The 25,113-nt window shown below is 33.4% G+C and overlaps 2 protein-coding genes across 3 annotated transcripts in view; both read left to right on the plus strand.

Moving 5' to 3' along the window:
* Positions 1-25,113, plus strand: part of LOC113869529 (pentatricopeptide repeat-containing protein At4g37170) — a 94,109-nt gene that overhangs the window by 34,836 nt on the left and 34,160 nt on the right. The gene's annotated exons all lie outside the window — the stretch shown is intronic.
* Positions 4,908-15,694, plus strand: LOC113869532 (protein ABHD11). Of its 2 annotated transcripts, XM_027505895.1 has the most exons (14): positions 4,908-5,233; positions 5,472-5,606; positions 5,918-5,944; positions 6,552-6,642; positions 8,182-8,225; positions 8,606-8,704; positions 9,252-9,309; positions 9,385-9,437; positions 9,718-9,761; positions 9,925-10,026; positions 10,548-10,617; positions 11,746-11,867; positions 12,130-12,301; positions 15,317-15,612. In XM_027505895.1, the coding sequence occupies exons 1-14, from the start codon at positions 5,096-5,098 to the stop codon at positions 15,383-15,385; spliced, it is 1,224 nt and encodes a 407-aa protein (XP_027361696.1). In that variant the 5' UTR covers positions 4,908-5,095; the 3' UTR covers positions 15,386-15,612. The 2 variants fall into 2 exon arrangements, with proteins under 2 accessions (XP_027361696.1, XP_027361697.1); XM_027505896.1 differs by lacking the exon at positions 9,718-9,761 and having other exon boundaries at positions 10,552-10,617; positions 15,317-15,694.

Below are 25,113 nucleotides of genomic sequence, written 5' to 3' on the forward strand. Positions count from 1 at the left end.
ATCGTCTTTGGACTCTATACCTCAGTGTATCTCAGTAATTATTCACACTAGATCCATTCCATATCCAACACTTATATGTATATTGAGAATCCTTTCATTCTCTATTCATAAGATTATACTTAGTAAAGCACTTCTGAACTAAGTATGCATCACTCATACCATTATAATATAGTTTCAATTGTTAAGTCTTATGAGCCATCATCATACTTTATCACAACCATAAATACTCATATACATATTTCATATAATCACTCAGCATGTTTTCATAACATTCCACATTGAATACTCATCTTATATTCCATGTGAATACAACATAACCATTCAAGCCAAACAACCAAACACGCATATTTTTGGCTATTACACTTCAAACATATATTTTCATAAAATCCTTACGCAATAATGCTCCAATGAGTACAAAATAAACACTTTAATAAAATGGAAAAATAGAACTCTCATTACCTCGAGGTGAGTATATGGAGAGAGATTGATAAAGGTTCTTGCTCAACAATAGAAGTTTTTCTGATATCACGAGATATCCTTAAGAGATGAAAAACAAGAAAAACAAACGGAGAAAACAAAGTTAAATCCAAAGAAACTTACTTGGAATTGTATAGATTTAACGTCCAAGCTCGGATTCAAGGAATAATCGAAGTTTGAAGGAGTTTATTTGAGAGAAAGAAGTGAGAGTTTAGAGAAAATGAGAGGAGAACGTGAGGATAGAAATGAAATGAAATTTCTATCCTAGAAATCGCTTAAATATCCCTCTGCCTCGCGCGCTCTCGCTTGAGTAATGAAATTCTCGCTTGAGCAAGGTATAACTCACCTGAGCAAAAACACTAGATAGTGGCCTCTGTTGAACATTTTTCTTGTGAGTCCTCGCCTGAGCGACTAAGCTCGCTTGGATGAGATCACTGCTCGCCTGAGTAAGATCACGCTCACCTAGGCGAGATTGCCTTGAAAATGTGTGGTTCTGAGTGCTTAGTCTCACTTGAGCGAGATCAGTCTCGCTTGAGCGAGATCTAGCTCACCTGAGCAAGATCCCTTGCACCAGACTTCTACCAAAACACCCTTAAATTATTCTAATACATTCTAACATTATATAATACCAAACAATTCATCAATTTATTAAATAAATGAAAAAGAGGGTGTTACATCTTCAATCTATCTGCCTTTGTCATTTTTCAACATAACAATTATGTTACAATTTCTTCTAATAATGGTTTTGAAGTGATAGAAGTGCGTGTTATGATCCCCATGAACAATCCATTGGGTTCAAGCTTTCTAATGCCAAAGAAATTTCTCTTGAAGCAGAGTTTTTGTAAACTCTTCTTGAAGTTGACACTCTAACCTAAATGAGAAAGGGTTAATTCCAGGAGTATTATACCTACATTTTCTTAATGTCAGTCAATCTAGCCAAAATGCACTTCTTCCTAGATTTAATGTTTCATGACTTCAAAACATTCTTTAAATCAACTAAGGTCTTTATGAAATCTTTGTTGGTATTCAACACTTCCTTAACAACATCTTCTCAAGAATCATTAGTCAACTAAGCAATTTCAAACTTGAAGTTTCTATTAGCAAAAATATGACATGTTGCCTTCAGTCTGACACATAAAGGGTAATGGTCAAAGAAATTAACTCTTGAACCCACAACAACACAAGTCTCATCAAACATGGTTCTCCAACTAACATTGCATAAAGCCCTTACTAACTTTTTAAAAACCCTTATACCATCAATTAAGGGTCTTTCCAAGTAAATTTAGGTCTAATCAAACCTAAGTCCAATAGATTACAATGGTCAATATTTTGAACAAATTCGTTGCATTTACATTGATTAATGCAAGCTCTTCCAACCTTCTCATCTTGATTGGCAATATCATTCAATTCCTCCACCAACAACCAAGGCCAATTGATCTCCTTTGTAATAATCTTTAATTCAGTCCACATCTCCCCTCTTTGTTGGTCAATTGGGTTGTCATAAACTATTGTAAATAACCATCTATTATTGTTAAGACCCAAAATTTTAGTGTGAATGAATTCCATATGAATTTTGATTAGGGCAATAGAAAAAGAATTCCATGTGGGGAGCCCTTCTACCATCGATTTTGTTGTGGGTCTTCATTCTAAGGTAAAGGGGAGACTTTACCCTATCTCCTTGTGTTGGAATTCATTTGTATTGTTATGTAATGGAATGTGATTGAAATAGAACATAGGAAAATGTGTGTCATAATGGAAATTTTGTGTTAATCATAATGTGATAGATTTTGAGTGATGGGTATGATGAAGTGCTTTAAATTGTAATAGGGTTATGGTGGAAGATTGAGTGTTAAGTATAATGTAGTTAAATGTGTGTGTACATCCATGTGTGAGAATGAATGCGATGATATGATTGAGAATGTGGGTGAATATGTGTCAATGGTATGATGAATGTGAATGTGATTATGGTTGGAATGATTGAAACTATGAATGGTTATAGCAATATATTAGGGTGTGGAAGATGGGGCGGTAAAAATACCTTGGAGAAAAGAGATGGTAGTGACACCAATAGTGAGTGTGAGTGCATCACAAGCCACACACTATTCTCTTGACTCAGCCTCTGACCAATCCCTTTGCCAAGGGGCCCGTGACTGCACACGTTGTATCCGTGAGGCAGGGGCTAATTGGTGATCATTCATGGTGTGAAATTGAGTAAATCCATGAGGTTAAGAGCATCAAGAAAACTGTGATCATAGTACCACATTGAGCGTGACTAAAGTGCAGTGAGCACACATGTGTGTGAAATGATTGAAGGTGCAGTTAGCGCACCTGTGCATGAATTGATGTGTAAATATGCGTGTGTGTTGTTAAAAAGAGTAAATTAATGCCATTAAAGTGTGATTTCATTATATTATCGATTGTTATGAAATAGGCAAGATGAGTCTATGTGTTAGTGCGTGTGATAGCCTAGAGGACTCATCTTTACATTTATTTTTCAAGTGACCAAGACGATCAATACCAAGCTCAATGAATGGAATGAATGATACTGCTATAGGACTTAGACTAAATAGGTCTTGTAGCATTTATTTTTATTCAAATTTGTAACCCATCCTATATTTTGAAATACTTTATTGAAACTTTGTACTTGAAATCATTTGAAATGATTTTTTTTATTATCCCTTTTTACTTGTGAAAATATTTTATTGGAAAATATTTGAAAATAATTAAGGTGTTACAACTTCCATGGTAAAGAGTTGAAAGTTTAATGTTTGAAAATTTAATTCTGAAAATAAACATTTCAAAAGTAAGAATATATTTTATTTCTATTTTAAAAATAAAATCTAATATAATGTATTAAATTTTATTTTTGAAAACAGAAAATTATTTTTAAAATAGAAATGAAACATGCTTTAAGTTTCACAAATTAAAATATGAAAGTTTTGTTTGAAAATTCATGAAATTAAACTTTTGCTAGCATCTTATGTTACTATTATTTGCATTTAGTTATTGAAACCTATTAAACTTCTTAATGTTAATTTTTGAATAGTTTACTTTTAAAATTAGTTTTTTAAAAAACTTATTCTTATAAAAATTTAAATTATACAATAAAATTTTATATAAAAAATATTTTAATTGACGTATTACCTAAAAATATTAGTAAGACGATGAAAAGATTAGTTTATTACTAAAAGTGCTACTAAGAAGGAAAAAAGTCACAGTAATATTAGTAAATAACAAAAATAAAAAAACTGAAAGAAGAAAAAGTAGCTAAAAAAAAAATTTAAAATTTAAAGGAGTTTATTTTTTAAAATACAAATTAAAAAATTATGGATGTGCAAATAGAAAAACTAAAATTCCTTAAAGAGAAAATAGAGTTGGGCTTAGTCTTATACTTTTCTTTCTCTAAAAAAATAAATTGTCTGCGAGAAGTTTATTATTTTTTCTTTTGAGACTTTTTAGATAACCTAATTTTACTTTCTCAAATAAAATAAAACAAAAATATTAGTAAGGGACAAAAAGTTGAGCGCTCGCCCGTATTTTGCTATGACAGTGCAGGTCATTTTCATTTTCTCTTTTTTAATTTAAATTTTATCTGTTTAAATTTAAATTCAAAGTATTATTTTTTAATTTATAATAAAAATTAATTTTTAAATTAAACTCAATAGTTATAATGTATCACTTTGGCTTAATCATAAATTTAAAAACAAAATCAATTCAAAGCACCCATCCAATTCCAAACATGCGCACAGCTACCACTAATTTTACCTTATCGAATAAATAGAACAAAAATATTAGTAAATAATTAAAGAATAAAGTAGTATTTTGAGGGGATCTAATTTTGAGGACACACACTACCTTTACTTGGAACGTGTGGGTGTGAATGAAGGTCCAAAGCCACAGCACGTGTTAGAGGATGTGGACTCGTGGCCTCGTCCTAGCCTGCAACCGCAACAACTGGGCGCTCACCTTTATTTCGCAATGGACGGTGCTTGTCACTTTCATTTTTCACTTTTTAATTTAAATTAAATCTATATTCTTATTATTTATGTGTTTAAAAACAAATTTAAAGTAACATAATTCATAATTACTTGCTAACCGTATTCATAAATTTGAAGTACATTTCATAAACTTGAAAATGCATTTTATATCGTTTTAAAATTAATCATTATGATTATTTTAATATTTTAAATTTAAATAATATTTATTTTAAAATAAACTAATGATCTTATTATCTATTATATATATATATATTTAATATAATATTAGTAATAATAATTTTATGTATAAAAATTAAAATTTAGTATTTTTTAATTAAACACAATAAATAAATAAATAAAAATTATTATTTAAAGTCATGACATAATTTTGTTTAAAAAATCAGTTAAAAGTATCCATCCTATTCCAAACATTCGCACAGCTACCACTACTTTATGCTGAATAGATATATTAATATTTAAAGAAAGAGCGCGTGTTTGCTTGTAACGAGAGAGAGGAGGCTATACTCGCGCCCCTCTCTCTATTTCTCCGCCATCGACTCCACCGCATATCTCGGTGCCTCCGCCCATCCTTTTCTTCTCCGTTTACTCTTTCTCCGATCTGCATTTTCCATTTTCTTCGGATGCCGCTGATCTCAAATTCTTCACTGTGCTGCACCGTCGCCGCCGGCGTGGTTAACTCCTCGGAGAGGACGGCGAGGTTTCCCTACAATTTTTGGAGGAATTCCAAGGTCGCGTCTCCGATTCTTCGGTTCTCTGAGGTTCATTTCTGCTCCCATTCTTAACATTCTCTTTCGCGTTTCTATGCATTGGAAATTTCGCATATATCATAGCGTTTAAGCTTCGGTTGGCTTAATGCAACCGCTATATTACTGCTAAATCTCAGGTTGCTAATCTCGTCGTTGAGCTTCGTATTAAGTTGTGGAAGTTTTAGTAATCAATTACGTTGACACTCTGTACCTCACAATTTATCTATATATGGATATTTCTTTGATGTAGAATGACAAATTCGGCGTGTCTCGGCTTGCTCTTAGCCACTCTAGACGGGAAGTTAAAGAAAGGACCGTATCAATGGCATTAGTGAGCGATACTCTAGGACAGAAGGGAGATGTGGCCAGCTCCTCTAGCATCTTGGTAATCTAAACGCTCATTGCTTGATGTTTATTGTTATTTTATTTGCTTCTATCGTGTGTTTACATTATGCCGCTGCAAACGGAGAGAAGAAGTTCATCATAGTTTTTTGGTTGCAGAGGAAGCCAACCATGAATTTTGTTTAATATGTTGAGTAGGCAGATAATATAAAAAAACTGAAAAGTTCTGAGTACTAACGGCAAAATGCTAATTCTTTCCGCTGCGAAGATGTAATATCTAATTTATCCTTTTTCTTATATAATCATGGCTGAGTTTTTTTTTTTTTTTTTTTTTTTTTGTGCTTGTGTCTGCAGGCATATGATTTGATTCAAGGGGAACTTGTAAGTATTTTTTATTTTTGGTCTCTATTTCTTCTAACAGGAGTTTGCTTTCACTTTGCTGCTAAACAAAATTGTGTTTTTTAAGTGGGGCTGATTTGCAGCAGAATGTTGGACATAAATAATATATAAATTTACTTTATGCTGAGAGAAGTTTTTTTATTTTATTTTTTCCATGGGGGAACATATTTTTGAAGAACCTAAAAATTGTATCTTTTCAAAAAAGGAGCCAAAATTATTAATTCACTGTACTGGTCCTTGAGATGGCTCACTTTTCTTAGATCTTCCTTCATTATGACTATGAAGCTATTGCCTGCAATAGTTTAATGATATTAAATACTGACATACAACAATAAGTTGTTGAAAAAAAATACAAACCCCATTATTTATTTCATTACCAACACTTTCAAAAGGCTTCTTAACAAAATAGATTTGAAACTGTGAGAGTATTGGGATAAAAGTTTGTCAAATGACATTGGACTGTTACAAACCTTATGTATTTTCATAAGAAGTTAAAGAGTCTCATTAATATGCTTTTTATGTAATGGTGCAAAAAGGACACTAGCAAATTCTTTCCAAAAGACTAATACACAGATAATTTGGTATACAGGTGAGATGGAGTTCTGTCATGGATAGATCTATACCTGATCCACCAACAGCTGTTTTTCTGCATGGGATCCTAGGTTGCAGGAAGAACTGGGGTGAGTGCTACCATGTACCTATTATTCATGAGCCTTCTGTGATATAAAATTTATGTGTAGCCTGAATTGTTTCCATATAATGTGCATGATTATCATTTTGCAACCATAGTAGTCAATGGCGGCCATAGCAGCCGTTATCGCGGTGGAGCTGTGCGACTAGGCTACGGAAACTCAATAGCGTCACGATTCAAACACCACTAATAGCAGCCAAAAATGGCAGAAATCGCGGCTGCTATTCTATCCTCTCTGAAATTCTGAACTTGCCCTTGTTTTTTAACATTGGGCGACTTTTAAGGGGGGCAATCTTGGGATTCCCCCCTCCTCCTTTTCTAATCTTCTCCGTCCCTCCTTCCCTCTTCTGCGAGCCCTAGCTTCTCATTTCATATTTTAGCTCTCCCTCTCATTTCATCTTGGTTCTCTATGTTTCCACTTTTTACTACTTTTGGTGGCCTTCATCTCTAGCGAGGCTACTAACGCGATAGAGACATTCTCTGATCATCTTCTTCATCTCCGGCGAAGTCTCTAATGTGACCCAGATTATTTTGAGTCATCTTCTTTATCTCTGGTCATCTTCTTCAAGTTCAGCGAAGCTTCCAACCTCACCCAAACATTTTCTGGTCATCTTCTACATCTTCGGCAAATTTGCACATTATCGAACATTTTTTTCTCTGTTTTTTTATCTCCTTCTCTGTTTTGATTTTCCTACTCTCTTCTATTTCAAATTTCAAAGCTTCAAGTAGAAGCAATGGTTGCTCCTACACCCTTCGCTGTTTGTTATTTTTTTAAATCTCTGATTTGAGTTTTCCTTTTTTGTTTTGTTTCAAATTTGTATATTAATTATATATTTTTCAGCATGTATATTTGTGTAGTAAAACTTCAGTATAGCGGTCATCCTGCTATTGCTATCCCTACTATAGAGTTTTTGAGATTGGCCACTATCCGAGATTGACTACTATGTGTGCAACAATGAATTCCAGAGTTTCCACCTCATCAAATTACTCTTCTCTTATACATGCTAACAAAACTCATTAAGAATTTTAGAGTAGGCTTGGTCTTGGTTAAACATTTAAGCTTTAAAAGCCTTGCTTTATTGTTCAGGTGAAAATGAAATAACATTTTTACCAATTTTTTCTTTGAAGTTTCGATGATGAACCTAAATTCAATTTATTCTCACATTATTCATACATCAGTTTCAAAAGAAGCCTTGTTGGGTGGAAAGTGGAAGTCTACACCAATCAGCATATATGTATTCATATGATCTGGGAGTTCATTGTTAGATTCCTCTTGTGATTTTGTTAAGGGAATAGTTGTAATATATTAATCAATGTGATAAGCAAGTCACCTACCGATGGCTTTCTTATAAATGTTGCTAAATATTTAATGTGTTTTTGTGTTTCTTCCTTTGTTGTAGTTTACATGGGTGTCCGTGTCTGATATTTTTATATTTGCATGGAAGTATGTCTAGTTCTAAGCCAAATATAAATGGGAAATGATGGGTTGTTAGTTTCATAATTTGCTGCTGAAAGATTGATACTGCAGGAACTTTTGCTAGGAGATTGGCACGAGAGTTTACTACATGGCAGGTATTATGCTTGACATTTTTGTGCTATGATTTGTTCGGTATTACTTGCCTTATAAATATTTAATAATTATACTAGATATTATGTGTACGGATTTAATTTTGATCCACTAAGAATGTAGAAATGGTTAAACTATCAATGAACCATGTGCTACCACAAATTTAAAGAATTGTTAAAAGATTTTACTTAAAGTGAAAACCTTAGATGATGCAACACTTTCTTGTTTATTGATTGTGTAATAAATTTGGGTCAAATTAGACTCTACTATTAGGTAAAAAAATTGTTTTCTGTGTATGTTAAATTCTGCTTTTAGGGGTTCAATGCTAGAACATTTTGGATTTGCATCAATCTGAATTGTTTGTTTATTTTGTTTACATTGGCAGTTTCTTTTAGTAGACTTGCGATGTCATGGTGATTCAGCATCAATCAAGAGGAGAGGTCCCCATAGTGTTGCATCTGCAGCTATTGATGTTTTAAAACTGGTGTGCTTTCTTTCACATGGTTCATAAATCATTATAATATTTATGTGGTGAGCATGGTATAGAATGGGGCTGGGATCTTTATCAATTCCACCCTGCGTGCTTCTAATGGGATTTGAACTTGGCTTCTAAAAGATGGAATACTCATGTTCAACCAGTTGAGTGTCCTCATGGGGACTCTCACCCCACTCTGTTCCTTCCTCAATTTACAATCTTAGTCTAGTTTGGGTGTATTCTGCAATTAGTTATTGGCTTTACCACTTCAGTTCCCTTAAATTTTTTGTTGCAGAGATTGTCCTTTGATGTTGAAATGCTAAATGATACCAATTATTGGAATTAAAATCCTTTTTCATTTTTTTAAAATCAACCTATTTTTTGTTTTTATGAAATGTTTTACTATTGATCCAAAACCTTTTTGGATTGATTAAATTAAATTTGCTTGCTGCACATAATAGATTTTGTTTAAGAGAACTGGTTAGATACATGTTGTTATATATACAGTCAATTTATTCCTCTCTTGTAATGACATCATGTCTGTTCTTCTTGATAGGTTCGGGAGCTAAGAATAACACCTCGTGTGTTAGTTGGTCATAGTTTTGGGGGGAAAGGTTAGTTATTGAACTTTTTTTTTTTTCTAGCTCTCTTTATAAGCCAGTTTTACTTATGTTGTTCCATTTTCTCAGTTGTTTTAAGCATGGTTGACCAAGCTGCAAAGCCTCTTGCCCGACCAGTGAGAGTAAGCCCAAATTCAGTTACTGTTTGCTTTTGTTGGACAAAGGATTTAAAATGTTTTGATCTTTGTTAAAATACACGTTGGTTAGATTGTTTTTTTATGGTGTTTAAATCCTGTGCACACTGCAAGATTTAGCAAGACTTTTAGGCTGACAAAATGGATAATGGAGGTTGCAGGACAGTTATGCAATAGTTATTTAATTGTGTAATTGGGTAGCTATATGTAATAGTTATAGGAATGGTGTGAAGAGTTTCTGATGTGTTGTGTTTTCCGGTTTTTTAAGGCTGAGAACCATTTTCTCAGAGGAGAGCCTTGGTTCTACAGCTGGTAGGGGAATTTATCTATCGAAGTTGTGTTTGTATTTTCTAAGTGGAATTCAATCAAGTTTTTTTAAAGCCTATCAAATTGTAACTATAGTTTCTGTCTTGTTTGCTTGTATTTATGTGAGTGCTTCTGAGTTGTTTCATAATTTTTTCTATGCTATTTGAAGGCTTGGATTCTGGATGCGACACCCGGAAAAGTTCAATCAGGCGGAGGTGGAGAAGACCACCCAGCAGAACTCATTTCCTTTCTTAGTACCCTGCCAAAGGAGGTAGATCTTTAATTGTTTCGTCTAATTTTTTTTTCTCAATTAATGTGTCTTTTGAGAAAATGTATGTAATGGTGATGTGAATGTGATTTAATGTGTTGCCTTGTTTTGGTTCAAGGAAGTTTGGTTGTTGGGTTTGATCTAAATTCCTGTTTTGATTATTATTGACAGTTTCCTATTTTTGTTGTGAGAATTAAAGTTTAAATTGTAATTAATATCAAGATATGTGAGAGTTTAGGAAGAGATATAGAAGTGCGAACAAGAACAAAAATTGAAGGAATTATGGGAATAAAGTTGGCATCTGTTATGTGCATGCTACAAATTACTATGCTCACTCAAGTTTTTTTATTTATTATCATTATCTTGACCCTCTTTTACTTGTCATCTCAGTAATATAAAGACTTTATCTTTCTAATACGCTTTAGCTGTTTTTACTTGAATAAATTGATAGAATGGTTCTACATTTTTTGGTTCTATATTATGAGCAACTTTTTTTTTCATTGTTCCATGATCCTTTCCTCAAGAAAGGTCCCTTCAAAGCAGGATGTTGTTAAAGCTCTTATTCAACAAGGATTTTCCAATGATGTAGCTCAGGTACAGAACTTTGGCATACTTTAATATTGACAGGTGTTCAAGTTATTCATGTATTCTTGCTTTCTTTACCAAGTTGAAAACTATATGTTTATTGATAGTTGTATACTGTATATTTTTCCTTGGTTCAATGTCCATGTATTTTTCCTTCTCTCATGGATAATTATAATTTTTTTTTAAATTACACATTGACAATTAACGTGAATAATAATATTGCTTTTGCTATAATATTTAATAATTTAAAATCTAATAATATACAGTCAGAATTTTATAATAGTAAATTTTTGGTACACTAGATGAATATTCTTTTATATATGATTATTTTTATCCTATATTTTTTGAATGACTACTTATCCATCGTAGTATTCTCATTTTTGCAACTTGTAGTTTTTTCTTGTATTATCTATTTAAAGTCTTAACATTTACAATCATATAATGTCCTAAAGGCATTTGCATCAAATTCTTTAAATTATTGTGGAGCTAAATTAGTCAGTTAGTGAATCTAATGACTAAATCTAACTGACTCATGTTTTGAGAACCAAATTGCTTGTTTAATTCGAACATTTAAAGATAAGATGGATGTTGAGAGATGCAAGAAACAAGAGGTATAGGATGGATTCCAATATTTTTTTCCTTTGGAAACTTTGGATTCAAATGGCTTGGATGGTATTAGATGTAAGGATGTGCTAATGTATGAGACTAAAATTTGAAAAACTATAGCCAAGACATGTATTGGATAAAGTTTGAAATTCTATTATGATAACAAGTTTTTTAAAAAATTAGCATTCATGCATCCTGCAGCCAGCTGCAGTATAAACAAGTAGAGCAAGAAGTCAAAATTGACATTGAGTGATGGCAGATATTTGTAAACTCACATCAAAATACCAAGAACTTTAACAATCTACAGGTAGCCTGTAGATGTAAATTGTGTTAGAAAAATCTGTTCAATTGTAGGAATAATTGGTAAATGATGATCATTAAAAATTCATATATGCACATTTGGGTTTTATTCCTGTAGGCAAGTTCAGTTTGTTTCTCTGTCTGAATTGTCATGTGTATGATCCTTTCATTAGATGGCTGATTAAGCAATTAAACATTTGTTCCTCCATTTTTTTTTTTGTTTCCATGTAGTGGGTTGTGACTAACCTGCGACCTACCAACTCTTCTGGTTCACAATCATCAAGCTTCTCATGGGTGTTTGACCTAAAGGGGATTGCAGAAATGTATCAATCCTATGAAGAAACAAATTTGTGGTACTTACTATTATCTCTGATAACCATGCGAGCTGTTATATATTGATTTTTATCAGCCTTATTTCTCTGGTTGAGAGATGGGATCCTACCATGAATATGAATCAGGATTAGAATGTTAGTGTCAAGCCCATGGTTATTATATTTACTGATACCGGGAATCCCAGGATTAATTATGCATACAATCACATTGAATTTTGAAATCAACTTTTCTATGCAGAAGATTGTGTGTTGAACCAATAATGTTTTGTGCTTCTATTCTTAGGAAAATTGTTGAAGATGTACCTCGTGGTGTGCACATGAACTTTTTGAAAGCCGAAAGAAGCTTACATAGATGGGCTCTTGAAGATCTTCAACGCATCCATGCTGCTGAGGAGCTTGCTGCTGAGGAAGGAGGTGGAGTTGAAATGCATGTCCTTGAAGATGCTGGCCACTGGGTATGTTACATTATATGGTTACTATTTACAGTCTCCTCCCACATACTTTCACGTTACGTGGTCTGTATGATACAGCTCACGGTCACGATATCTTCTAAAATACTTAAAAATAGTGAGTACCATAGAGCATTGTCGAATTTAGGGAGTAGTTGAAGTTGGCTGTTTTATTTATTTATTTTATAATTAATGCTAAGTGCTAATATGGCAAATAGGTGATGAAAGTAACTTTAAAGAGAAGAGAGCATTCTTAGTGGTCATGTATTTTCAGTTGATTGAAATAGCCAAAAAAAAAAAAAAACAATGAAAACTAAAATTAATATTCATCATCTCACGTGTTGGAATTGGGACCACTTCTCGAATAAGCTAGATAGCGTCTCTGTATGAGTTATGCCCTAGTTGCATTTTTTTTCTTTTTATGGCATGGTGTGTAGTGGAAGCCCTGTATTGACCGGACAAAAAGAACCAATAGCAAAGCGAACCTATATAATGAGAGTGATGTGTTGCTCGCCATTTGGAGATAATGACAAGAAAGCATTAAATGCCCAAAAAAGCAAGCTGCCAGGGGAGGAAACGTTAGGAGGCCAAAGCCGTTAAAAGTGTAGGGGAAGTTGGGGAATAGGTTAGAAATCTTCCTTTAGTGCTCGTTTGGTGTACGAAATTGAATATGGAATTGGACATTGGGATTAGAATTGAGTTTTAGAATTTTAATTATCATGTTTAGATGTCCATTTGGAATTGGGATTATAATTCCATGAACCAATTTCATAGAATTCTATGACAACTAAATTTAACCCACTTCAATTCCTAACTTGCACCCTAGGAATTTGAATTTCTAATATCATAATTCATAAATACACTCTCACATATTGTGCCTCTTCCTCGTCTCTATGATTCCTTATCTTCGTGGTTATTGTTCTTTTCTAGATACTTTTTTCTTTAAGTACTTTCTTCCTCTCTCTCTTCTTTTGTTCTCTCTTTCCCCTTTATATCTTTCTTCCTCTTCTTCTGTTCTCTTGTTTTTTCTGTATTTTCTTTTCTTTTTAATTCTACTTCTACCTTGATTATTAATATCACTTTTTTCTTTTTCTATGTTCTCTTGTATTTCTCTATTTTCTTCTTCCTTATTTTACATTATTAATAAAAGTAGTTTTTCTCTATTCCTCTTTCTCTTGTTATTCTTATTCTTCTTTACGTCATCTTTTTTCTTTCTCTTTTCTTACATTCTTTACATGTTTAATACGTTTTCATTACTCTGTCGGATTGCTGTGAGAATTCTCCTTTTTTTACACTTGCCTAAATAAACTATATTGTTTATCTTAATTGTATAATAAATTGTTTAATACTTTTCTTGAATTTTTAGATGTTGGAGGAAATATTAGAAATTAATTCAAGAACTATTGAAAGTACAAGAGTAACAAAAAAGAGAAAATTAGTATTAGATGCAATAGAGTGATAAAGACATAGTAAAAAGTATACTTATAAGGTGATTATATCATAAGATTGATGAAAATTGTTATAATCAGTATACTTTTGAGGTAATTATATTACGAGACTGATGAAAATTGTTATAATCAATTACATCTTACTAAACAAGTTTTTTATGAACTTTGCAACATTTTACGTGAAAGAGGAGGACTACATGAAGCGTAAAAGAATGTGTTGTAATATTTTTACTTATTTTAACTTATGTGTCAAAATGAGAGTTCTCGAAAATATTTATATTTAATTTATATTTTTAATTTTGAAAATTAAATTATATTTATCAACATTTGTATGCTTTGATCTAATTTGTGAAAAAGATATTTCATAACATAATATTAAATTTTAATGATAAATTAAACATAAAAAATAAATTTATTGTGTCATGATTTTTAAAAAAGAAATATTAAGTTATTATCTTTAACAATTTATTTAATAATTATTTTGTATTTTTAATTAACATTATTTTTAAAAAAGTTAATAAATAAAATTTTAATGCAAAATTGAATTTGATTTTAATTTATAATTCTAATTTTTTGAGTATGTCAAATGTAGAATTATAATTCTGAACCAATTTCAATCCGTAATTCTAAATGTCAATTCAAATTCATGAAGCCCTTAGTGTCTCAAAAAGTCTACGGACTGAAGGAGATTGAAACAGACTGTCATCAAGAGATTTTATCCTTGAAACGTTAATCAATTTGTTGGTTCCCTTTCTCTATAACTTTGGTTATTATTTTGCAAGAATTCTGATTTGCATTTGGAGGCTAATAAAAATTTAGGCAAATATAGTAATAGCACAAGACAATGACAAAGTAGATAGCTTAGATTTGTATATCTCTGCAGATCTTTGTTTCTCCTACCTCTCCCAATCAAAGATTAAGGCCAGAGTTTGGTTTATGATACATATATTTTGTTGATCCAAATATTATTTCTCTAACGAAAAGGACATGTATATGGGAAACTGGCATGATGACGATATTGTGTAGCGTTTGCTTACAGTTTAAAAGTGGGAGAGGAATTTGTATAAAACATACCATGCATTGTTAGCAATGGGAGAAATTTGCCAGAGTTGTTTTGACTTGGGAGATGTTTGGTGATTTTAGTGGTGGTTAGATCCTTTCATTGTTCAACACTCTGTTGTGTCTAGTTTTTATGTGGATACAAACATAAAGGCTTGATTTCTGTAAATTTATTATTTTGGATAAATTTCTCAACACTTATAAGAGAAATAAATAATAAGATAAAATAAATTAAACCAATCTCATAAGTTAAAATTGGTACATATCCACATTTTGGGAAGTTAAATGGAAAGGTTTTAAAAAAAGTTAACGACCATAAGTCAATTTAAAATCATATTAAAATTTGATTTATTTTATTTTATACTAAGTATTTATTAAAAGTTTATCTAAACTAAACTTAAGTTCAGAAATCATTTTATGTGGTTACCTATTAAAAATGGAATGGAGATGATCATGTTCTGCGAAGCTTGCTCGTGACACCATTTAAAAGAGGATTTGCTTTGTCCATCAACAGGTACATGCCGATAATCCAGATGGGCTCTTCAGGATGCTGTCATCCTCCTTCCAGGGAAGCAAGACCTGAGTTTACAAATGTGTAAATTTCCATTTACAGGAGATGGGTTGCCTTCAGATTTTGATGATATTCTTTTTTCCCATTTTTGGGTCCAGTTATCCCCTCTGTATATGCTATTCCCCCCTCCCCCATCTAATTGTACATTTATATTTTTCGTTACTGTATTTATTTAATCTCACAACAAATAGTTAGCGTTGATGCTAGTCTAATTACACATGAACAAACTTTTAGGAGTTGTTTAATATGCAGATTAAGTATATTAACTTGAATATTTATTATGTAGTTTCTAATATACTATTTATCTGTTTTATTTAGACTGGATCACGTATTGTTGTATTTTAATTTTATTCGAAAAGGAAGATTAGGAATGGAATCTTTAATATACATAATTCATGTAGCTTTTCTTTTTGGCTCTCGTCGTAATTCATGGAACTTGCATTCAAGGATTTTCCTAAGTTATTACAGCAATTCATGGTAGCACCCACGGCTCGGTGGAGGATATGAATCTCAGGCCAAGAGAACTATTAAACGTTCCCAAGGCTGAAATGATTTTATTCATTGAAATGTCAGTTGTTAGTCACATTTTTGTTTCATGGTTGTTGGGAGAATGCTGAGTTGTCATTTATTTAGTTGCTCTTTTATTCTGTTTGTCATCTAATATCTGATATTCTAATTTTGTTTGTTCATGCAACTAGCTAATTTAAAAAAAAAATTAACTTCTCTCTTTCTTTCTGGACGTATTTTCCTGGCTTTGAACTCAGGAAACTATTATTCCTATTCCATTCCCCTATCATCTTTGGTGCTTTCATTACCTCCTTCTCATGGCTGATAACACTTGTTTCCAAACTCTAAAACTGTCTTGAGGAAGCTGTTACCCTCCTTACTCAATTACAAACCACCTTGTCCACTACCTAGAGCTCTTTCCATTTCAAAATTGATGACATTATCATCCGCCTCACTTCTCTTGAGCTTTTCCACTTTCCTTCACCGTCTGATGATGTTCACCATCAATGGTACTGAAATTGGACATTTCACGTTTTGATGGTACTAATGCTATAGGTTGGATGTTCAAGATTTGCTAATTTTTCAATTATCATGGTACCCTGGAGGATGAACGCATTCAAGTGGCATCCTTCTACCTCGACGGTCCAGCACTTAGTGGGTATCAATGGATGTACTGCAACGGCTAGATTTCTTTTTGGTCCGATTTCCTTCAATCGTTAGAAATGCAATTTGCCCCTTCTTACTATACTATGACGACCCTAAGGTGCTTTATTTAAATCAATGCAGTGTGGTACCTTCAACAACTATCTCTTCGAGTTTGAAAGCCTTGCCAATCGCATCATCGGCCTTCCCTCACCCTTCCTTCTTAGTTGATTTATTTTGGGCTTAACCCCTGATATACGATGGGAAGTTCAAGCTCTTCAACCTCTGAGTCTCGTTCAGGTTGCCGTGCTTGCCCAGTTGCAAGAGGATAAACTCACTGATGCAAAACATCTTTCTTGCCCTTAATTTAACTCAGCACCACTTGTAGCCTCTCCTTTCACCTCCATTCCCCCATCACAACAGCCTTCACTCCTACCCACTCTACCAAAAACCACTTTTTAGAGGCTCACCCAAGTTGAGATGGCACTTTGGTGCGAGAAGGGACTTTGCTACATTTGTGATGAATGTTTTGGTCTGAACCACAAATGTAAATCCAAATTCTTCCTCCTTACTGCTCATGACGATGATGATATGGACTTTGCGATCCATCCGCCATTATCGGAAGATACTTTGTTGCCCGATATCGATAATTCTAGTGACTCTTCTTCTGCCCCAAATTAGCTTTATTGCCCTTTCAGGTCATCTCTCCCCTGAGACCTTGTGTGTTACAGGCTTTGTTCATGGCCAGGAAGTGGTTGTCCTCATTGATGGGGGCAGTACCTACAATTTCGTCCAGGATAAGATGATATGTTTTCTTAATCTTAGGCCCAACCCACTAAACAATTGAGTGTCATGGTAGGAAATGGTAGTGAACTTTTGTACAATTAGGTGTGCAAGGATGTTCCTGTTATTATTTAGGGTCACATTTTTAAGGTGGACCTCTACGTTATGGCCATTAGTGGTGCGAATCTTGTTTTTGGTGTGGAATGGTTAAAAAATCTTGGCCCAATCATGACAGACTACTCTCTCCTCACTATGAAATTTCATTGGGTAATCAGTTAGTGGAGCTTCAAGGCTAAACTGGGTCAAGCCCAACAGAAATTACACAACTAAGTCAAACGCCTCATTCACACAAATTGTGCCTTTGCTTACTTTCACCTCTAGATGAGGGCTAACCCCTATTCCTTTTCCTCTCCAGCTACCACACCTCCTCGCTTACCACCAACCCTCCACCAACTACTTGATTTATACTCACCGCTCTTTCAGATATCAAATGTTCTTCTCCCTTCACAACCCACTGACCATTCCATTCACTTGCTCCTAGATGCCAAACCTGTAAACGTCAAACCTTATTGCTATCCTTATTTTCAAAAGCAAGAGATTGAGCGGCGGGTTGATGAGATGCTTCACACCGGTTTGATTCGGCCAAACAGAAGCCCATTTTCTTCTCCAGTCTTATTAGTGAAGAAGAAGGATGGCTTATGGAAAATTTGCATGGATTTTTGTGCCTTGAATGCGATCATAGTCAAGGATCATTTTCCCCTACCAACCATCAATGAGCTTCTAGACAGTTTGGGACATGCAAACTGGTTCTCCAAATTGCACCTCACTCAAGGATTTCATCAAATTCGTATGTGCCTCGACGACATCTCTAAAATCGCTTTTCAAACTCACTAAGGTCACTACGAATATCGCATCATGCCTTTCAGCCTTTGTAATGCACCATCTACCTTTCAAGCCACCATGAATGACCTCTTTCAACCTTTTCTTCGTAAGTTCATACTTGTGTTTTTTTATGACATTTTGGTTTGTAGTCACGACTTTGATGAACACTTGGGACACTTGGAGATAGTCCTTTGCACCCTACAGCAAGGCCAATTTTCCCTTAAGCTCTCCAAATGTGTTTTTGCTCAATGTCGCATCGAATATCTGGGTCACATTGTGTCCTATGATGGAGTTGAACCAGAGCCTTCCAAAATACAAGCCATGCAAGCATGGGCTATTCCAACCTCCCTTGAATCCTTACAGGGCTTTTTGGGCCTTACTGGCTTTTATTGGCATTTCATCCGAGACTACACCAAGCTTGCCTCTCCTTTAGCTGCTTTGTTTCAAAAAGATTGTTTTAAATGGTCCCCTGCAGCTCAGTCTACCTTTGAGAACCTTAAATACGCTATGACTCATGCCCCTGTTTTGGCCTTACTTGATTCTAATGTCCTTTTTGTCATTGAAACTGATGCCTTAAGTACTGGAATGGGAGTTGTTCTGATGCAAAACAAACATCCAATTGCTTATTTTAGTAAGCAATTTTGCTTTAAACTACTGGACTCTTCAACCTAGATTTGTGAGCTTTATGCCATCACTACCTCTGTGAAGCGTTGGCGCCAATACTTACCGGATCATTCCTTTATCATATTGATCGATCACCAAAGCTTGAAAGAACTAATGTCCTATGTCGGGCCTAAATTTATTATTGAGTAATCTGTAATATTTTGTACTTCTTAAATGTTAATTGAAAGATTATTTGGTATTGAAATAGATTTAGATGGTGTTTTTTTTCTTAAAAAAAAAGAGTGAACAATAATTTTGGCATGAATAGTAACTCTGGTATGAACAATACAATGGGAAAGAATAGTAATAATATTTTATGAAATATGGTTATTGTTTTCAATTACTTCACGTGAATACAATGGGGAAGAATAGTAATAATAATATATGTATTTTGTTATAAATGTTTAGCAAGAGGCTTTTCATTGTCCAAACATGATACAAGAACAACAGTCTTGTTGAAGTAGAAGAAAGTTGATCAAATCAAAGTGTATTATTGTGTGACTGTTAACATGTTATGTTCTAATTAGTAGTGGTGGTGTTTATTTGTTGTTTATAATAAGTCAATATGAGCTTTTGTAATATGGAAATTTATGACATAGTGGGTGTAATATGGCAGACATGTTATTTATAAAATTGACATTATAGTAGTTAAGCACCATAACACATAAGTAACTTGTTTGACAAATTTTAGCTAATGCCTTGACTGAGATGTTGAAATGCTTGGCACTGAATGCAGTATCATGATTTTCAGTTATGGAAAGATAAAATTTTTATTTTTACTCTATGTAGGTACTATTTTGTGCATATGCCATATACGATTCACGTGTTGTACATATGGTGGTGTTCGATGGACAGGGATATACATATGTGTGACAAATATATGATTGTTGTACTGTGTAATTGAAAATGGTTATGAATATATATATACAGGGTGGAATCAAATTTGAAGAAAAGGATTGAAAATCACTTATGAAATAACCATTACAGTTTCATTGTTATATTTAGGTACTTACGAGTTTGGATTTGTTTAATAATTGTATTGATTGATGACACTCATATGTACAAACATATGTTGACGCGAGTGAGTCTATTATATTGGAATAAAGTATGGCGTAAATTATGTAATATTAGTAGAACTTGGTTATATATAAACATCACCAGAAATTTAACTGTTCAGATTACATTACATAAACGATAACTAAAACGATGTGGATGTTACGCAACCCAAACTAGAATAGAGCTATGGAATGATTTATTAAGTGTGACACGATTGACATAATCATAGGTTCCACTTTCTTTCCAACCAAGCTTGTATCTAATTGAAAGAATCTAATAACAGTGATAATATTGTCCTCATCTTTACTTTGTTGTAGTTCACCTATACAAAACTGATGTTATTGACCTTGAGAAATATGAGAGTAGTATTTGGACGAAAATATTGTGTGTGTGTGTGTATTCTTACCACTCCTAAGAGATTGGTCTGAAAGTCATAACCCATGGATATCCACTGAAGAATCCAAGTTGCAGAGTTAATACTATAACCAACAAAAACGATAATCATTTTTTATTAAAAAAAGGTAAGGAATACGGCTAAACTAGGAATAATTAATAATCAAGAAAATTACCTATCACCACAGTTTGGAATGCCCCTAGGTTCTACAACTGGCCATGAATCAAAATCATCCTCACCAGTTATTATTCCAGAAGAATAATAGTTTGAATGTAAAACCAACTTTAGTTTAACACACTACAACACATTTTCATAGACAATATGTTTATTAAGGGAAGATAAACAATAAATGTTAATAATAATCAATGTCATATGTTGTCGTCCTTGCTTACAATGGTTTTGATGTTTTTTCTCCTTTCCTCCAAGTTATTGACCTGAGGAAATGAATCAAAATAAACTTTTTTCTCCTTCACACTAATGACCATTAAATACCAGTGAGTGGACTTATGGATTGGCACATATATCTGCGTTACCATTTAATACAGACAGTTAAGAGCACATGAACAACTCTTGTTAGCTATGACAATGTTATGTATACAATTTATTTATTAAATTATCATTAGACTAACGCATGATAAATGTGATGTTGGTGGCATCCAGTCAATGCTGCGTACCAAAATTGTATAGGTATTAGGTGAAAATCACTTTACAATATTCTTTCAAAAATGATTGAGGAATGACAGAGGATAAACAATAATTTTTAAGACAACTGTACCGTAAATGAAGGAGGAAACAACCAGTGTGTGATGTCCTGACCACATTGTTCTTGCATCCACATCGTTTTCATTGCAACAAGATCAAATATCTGACATATTTAGTTATTCATAACAAATTTTTTAAGTCATGACTTTGGAGTCAGACGAATTTGTATCGTCTTGACCAAACGATTAACTATGGTTATTAATGATGAACCCACCTTTTTGAATACATAGTTGCTCGAGCATAGGCAATGAGAGTCTCCTCTTGTCAATGGTATTACTTTATGTTGGAAAATAAATTGGCTACCAATAAGAGTATTAGTCACTTATGTGTTATGATTTAATACAAACATTGTTAAAATTATAGTTATTGTCACGCGCCTCATGTCTAAATCCTTTCCAAAGACAAAGGTCGATACTTGTATCTCAAATCTTGTCAAACCTATATCTCCTATTACTTTGAATTTTGACTTTACAAACTGAAACGTGAGAAAGATATGACATAATAAATACACATTTAAGCATTTAATAACAAATAATAACAACTATTATAATACAATAATAACTGTTAAAAGACATTGATGTAATAAGTGTTATTACCCTAGGCAGAATCCATTGGCTCTGCACATTAAATTTACTTGTTCAGCAGAACCAGTTGGTGAAATTGTTGTAAGTTGATGACTTGTAGCTTAGTTGCGTCGTCCAAAAGGAATATTTAGACAACTTCTTCTACGCAGTGCAGGTGGTCGTTGTTCATGACAAACTGATGACAACAATCTCTTCCGAACCACTTTTATCTTGTACATTGAAAAATAAACCATGTTTATAACGGTTCAGTTAATGCTATCTTATGACAATGAACCAAAATGTTATTAGAACTTACAAGACAAAGACAATGGTAATACTTACAAACCTTGGTTAATGACGACATTGAAGTATTAGGCAAGTTTGGCATATAATCTTTCCTACCTTCAATATTTGACACACCTACAACATTTTAGTCGTCAATGTCATCATCTTCTTTAGATAACATGACGATTATGTCAGTGTCATCTTCCTTAGTTGGGACTGATGTACTCTGTTGAATCTTCGATGCACTCCCTTTTGATGTTTGATATTGAAGGTCGTCGAAAATTAATGGTCCTTTTCCCTTTTCTTTTTTTGAAATGGGTGGTGTCAGGTGTCCCATAGTTTGGGAATCATGGGCAAACTTTTCATCCACATTGTCATTGTCCGCACCATTAGCCTTACACAAAACTATTTGCATCATTATTAGTCGTACTTCCAGGGTTTCCAACTTCTTCAAAATGCCATATATTTGTTTGTTTAATCTCTGGTCAAACCAAAATGCAATTACTATAATGTTAGGGTAGTATGATTGTAACTTAAACCACTTATGTAATATCACCTTTGCATTGAAATTTATAAAAGTCTCTCATCATTATATTATACAGTTATGGTCATTAAAAAACCTACGTCGATCATTTTACAACAATCTTGAGCTACATTGATGAACGAAATATTTTCTCATTTGTAAAATGATTTGTCGTCAACCTCCATCAAAATATACAGAAAAATTTATGTAGTCTAGGATGCAAGCCTAGGTCGTCTCCCATGAATCATTGGACGAGTGACCAAATATCAAACATGTAGTGTGCAATGTATTTAGAAAGCAAGTAAAAAAAAAGGGGGTTTTGTGATTTCAAGTTCAATCAACTTAAGCAGAAAATTAAATTGCAAAGTTCAATCGATAAAATGTAGTAACCCCTAGTTCATTCATATAAACTCTATCCCTATTCCTCTCAAGATTTAATACTCTTCCTCTCCTCCCAGAATTAGGTTGATTTAACAAGCGAAAATCAACCTTATGTTTTCATATGAATTAAGCAATCCAATGAACTCCAATCTCTCATTCCTTGATTACGCAATCTTAGAATTAAACAAGAATTAAACAATTCAAATTTAGAATTTCCTTAAAACGAATTAGGGTTCATTACGCAATGCTCCCCTCATTCAACCATTAATTCAATTCAAGAGTTTGGGAGGAAGAAATTCATGGAAGAAAAAGATTTGCATTAACATTCAAAAAAACAAGAATTCAAGAATCCGTATGAACTTACTAGAGATTACAAGAAAATTAACCCTCCATGAGGATGGGTCTCACAATTACAAAATGAAAGTAAAGAGAAATCAATAACATCAATACAAAAATCAAAGAGAAGTAAGGAGAAAATGGAAATCAAACCCTAGGTTGGACCCTTGGCTGTCACCCAAGGCCACTCTAGGCTCTCCCCGTGTTCCTAAATTGGTAAGCAATCTTAAAAGTGTAAAAAAAACTCTCCTCCCTAATTTGGTAAAAATCTATTTATACTAAAGTTGGAGCCCTCCAAAGTAATTGCTTTCATTCTTTCATAGTAAACACACGCAGCATCAGTTGGGTTTTGCCTTTCTGGAGTGATTACTATGAAAGTTCATAGTAACCACGCGTAGCACTGAGACATTTTGGACTCTCTGGAGTTGTCACTATGAACTTTGATAGTAACTACGCGCAACACCTTCAATTTTGCATGCTCTGGAGTGAATACTATGAACTTTCATAGTAACCACGCGCAGGTTTAGTGGATTCTGGGCTACTGTAGTTGCCACTATAAGTGATAAGTATGTAATTAGGCCCTCTTTTATAGTCCATTTATTCATATTTGACATTTATTTGAATTGAGTTTTACACTAATTTAGTTGTTAATTACGCAGTTTGAGATAAAGAAACCACAAGTAGATTTTGGGCCCAAATGAATAGGCTTTAAAGCCTCACAGCAACAAGCACGTCCAGGGGAGCATGGGGGGTGCTTCGATAATATGCATGGCCGTGCTGAACCATAAGGCACGGCCGTGCTTGTTTGCGTTTGCCACACTTCCCAAGTTTGAAGGAGTTAAAATTCTATAAATAAAGGGGAGGAAGCATCGTGAAGAGGATTTTTTTTGGCAGAGTTGAGATTGACACAGAACCTTTTCTTCGAGATTTTGGATCACTTCCACCCTTCTCGTAGGATCGTTGGCACACACTTGGCGGAACTTAGAGCTTCAAGTGACCATACTTGAAGACTGAAGATTCAATTCTTATTCTAGTTTGTTTTACTGCTTCATTATGGATATGTTATTGATTGTTTTAGTTCTTTCTTTCTAGATGAGTAGCTAAATCCATAGCTAGGACTATGGGAATTATCGTTTGTGAGTTTATGGGATTGTGATATTTGAATCTAAATATGATTTCCATTTTGTGATTAGAATTTGTCTTATCGTTTCTAATTCTTCATCTCAATTAATTACATCGTCAGGCGATTGTACCTCAGGTAATTAATAGATCTATAGGATAAAACGAGAGGAAAGATTAGGTAGACCAAACCAATCTTCATCTTCTAATCGTTATTAAATTAACAAATTCATAGGCTCCTTAGACTTTTTCTAAATTAATAACCTGCATGATCATTGGGGATATTAACTTAGGGAAAAAAATATTAATACTGCATGACCATTGAGTATTAATAGTATTAGTATGAACGATTAGTAATCACTAGGAAATCAGATTTAGATCTAAATAGAAGAATATCATAAAGGATTGAATAAGAACACCCATATGCCCTAGGTTCCTCTCCGATAAGTTTAACCAAAACGTGCTTTGTGTTTCTTGCTCGTAGTTTTTACATTTGATTTTATAAATTCTTGGTTTTAAATAAATTTCGTATCCTTGAAGCTCAAACAATTAAATTAGAAAAACTCTTAGTAATTGATAAACAATCCTTGTGGGACGATATTTCGGGAACTTAGTTGAAAACCCTTTATTACTTCTCGATGGGTACACTTGCCCTTCGAACAATAAGCTTTGAAAGTGATCACTTTGGTCCCTTTGCTGGAAGTGGCTTGCTGTAGTTGTCACTATCAATCTTGAAAGTAGTTATTTTCACCTCAGATTCCTCAAAATCCAATAATTCTTCAAAATAAGCTTGGGGATTCCTGCTACATTATTCAAATGATCAAAACATGTAAAATAAACTATT

Source organism: Abrus precatorius, unplaced genomic scaffold (assembly GCF_003935025.1).
Source record: "Abrus precatorius isolate BTA unplaced genomic scaffold, Abrus_2018 Scaffold6, whole genome shotgun sequence".
Lineage (NCBI taxonomy): Eukaryota > Viridiplantae > Streptophyta > Magnoliopsida > Fabales > Fabaceae > Abrus > Abrus precatorius.

Excerpts from the sequence above, each read along its gene's own strand:
- LOC113869532 (XM_027505895.1), top strand. The coding sequence starts at position 5,096 with ATGCCGCTGATCTCAAATTCTTCACTGTGCTGCACCGTCGCCGCCGGC. Across the intron at positions 9,762-9,924 it reads GAGCCTTGGTTCTACAGCTG|GCTTGGATTCTGGATGCGAC; the intron begins GTAGGGGAATTT and ends TGCTATTTGAAG. Across the intron at positions 11,868-12,129 it reads TATGAAGAAACAAATTTGTG|GAAAATTGTTGAAGATGTAC; the intron begins GTACTTACTATT and ends TTCTATTCTTAG.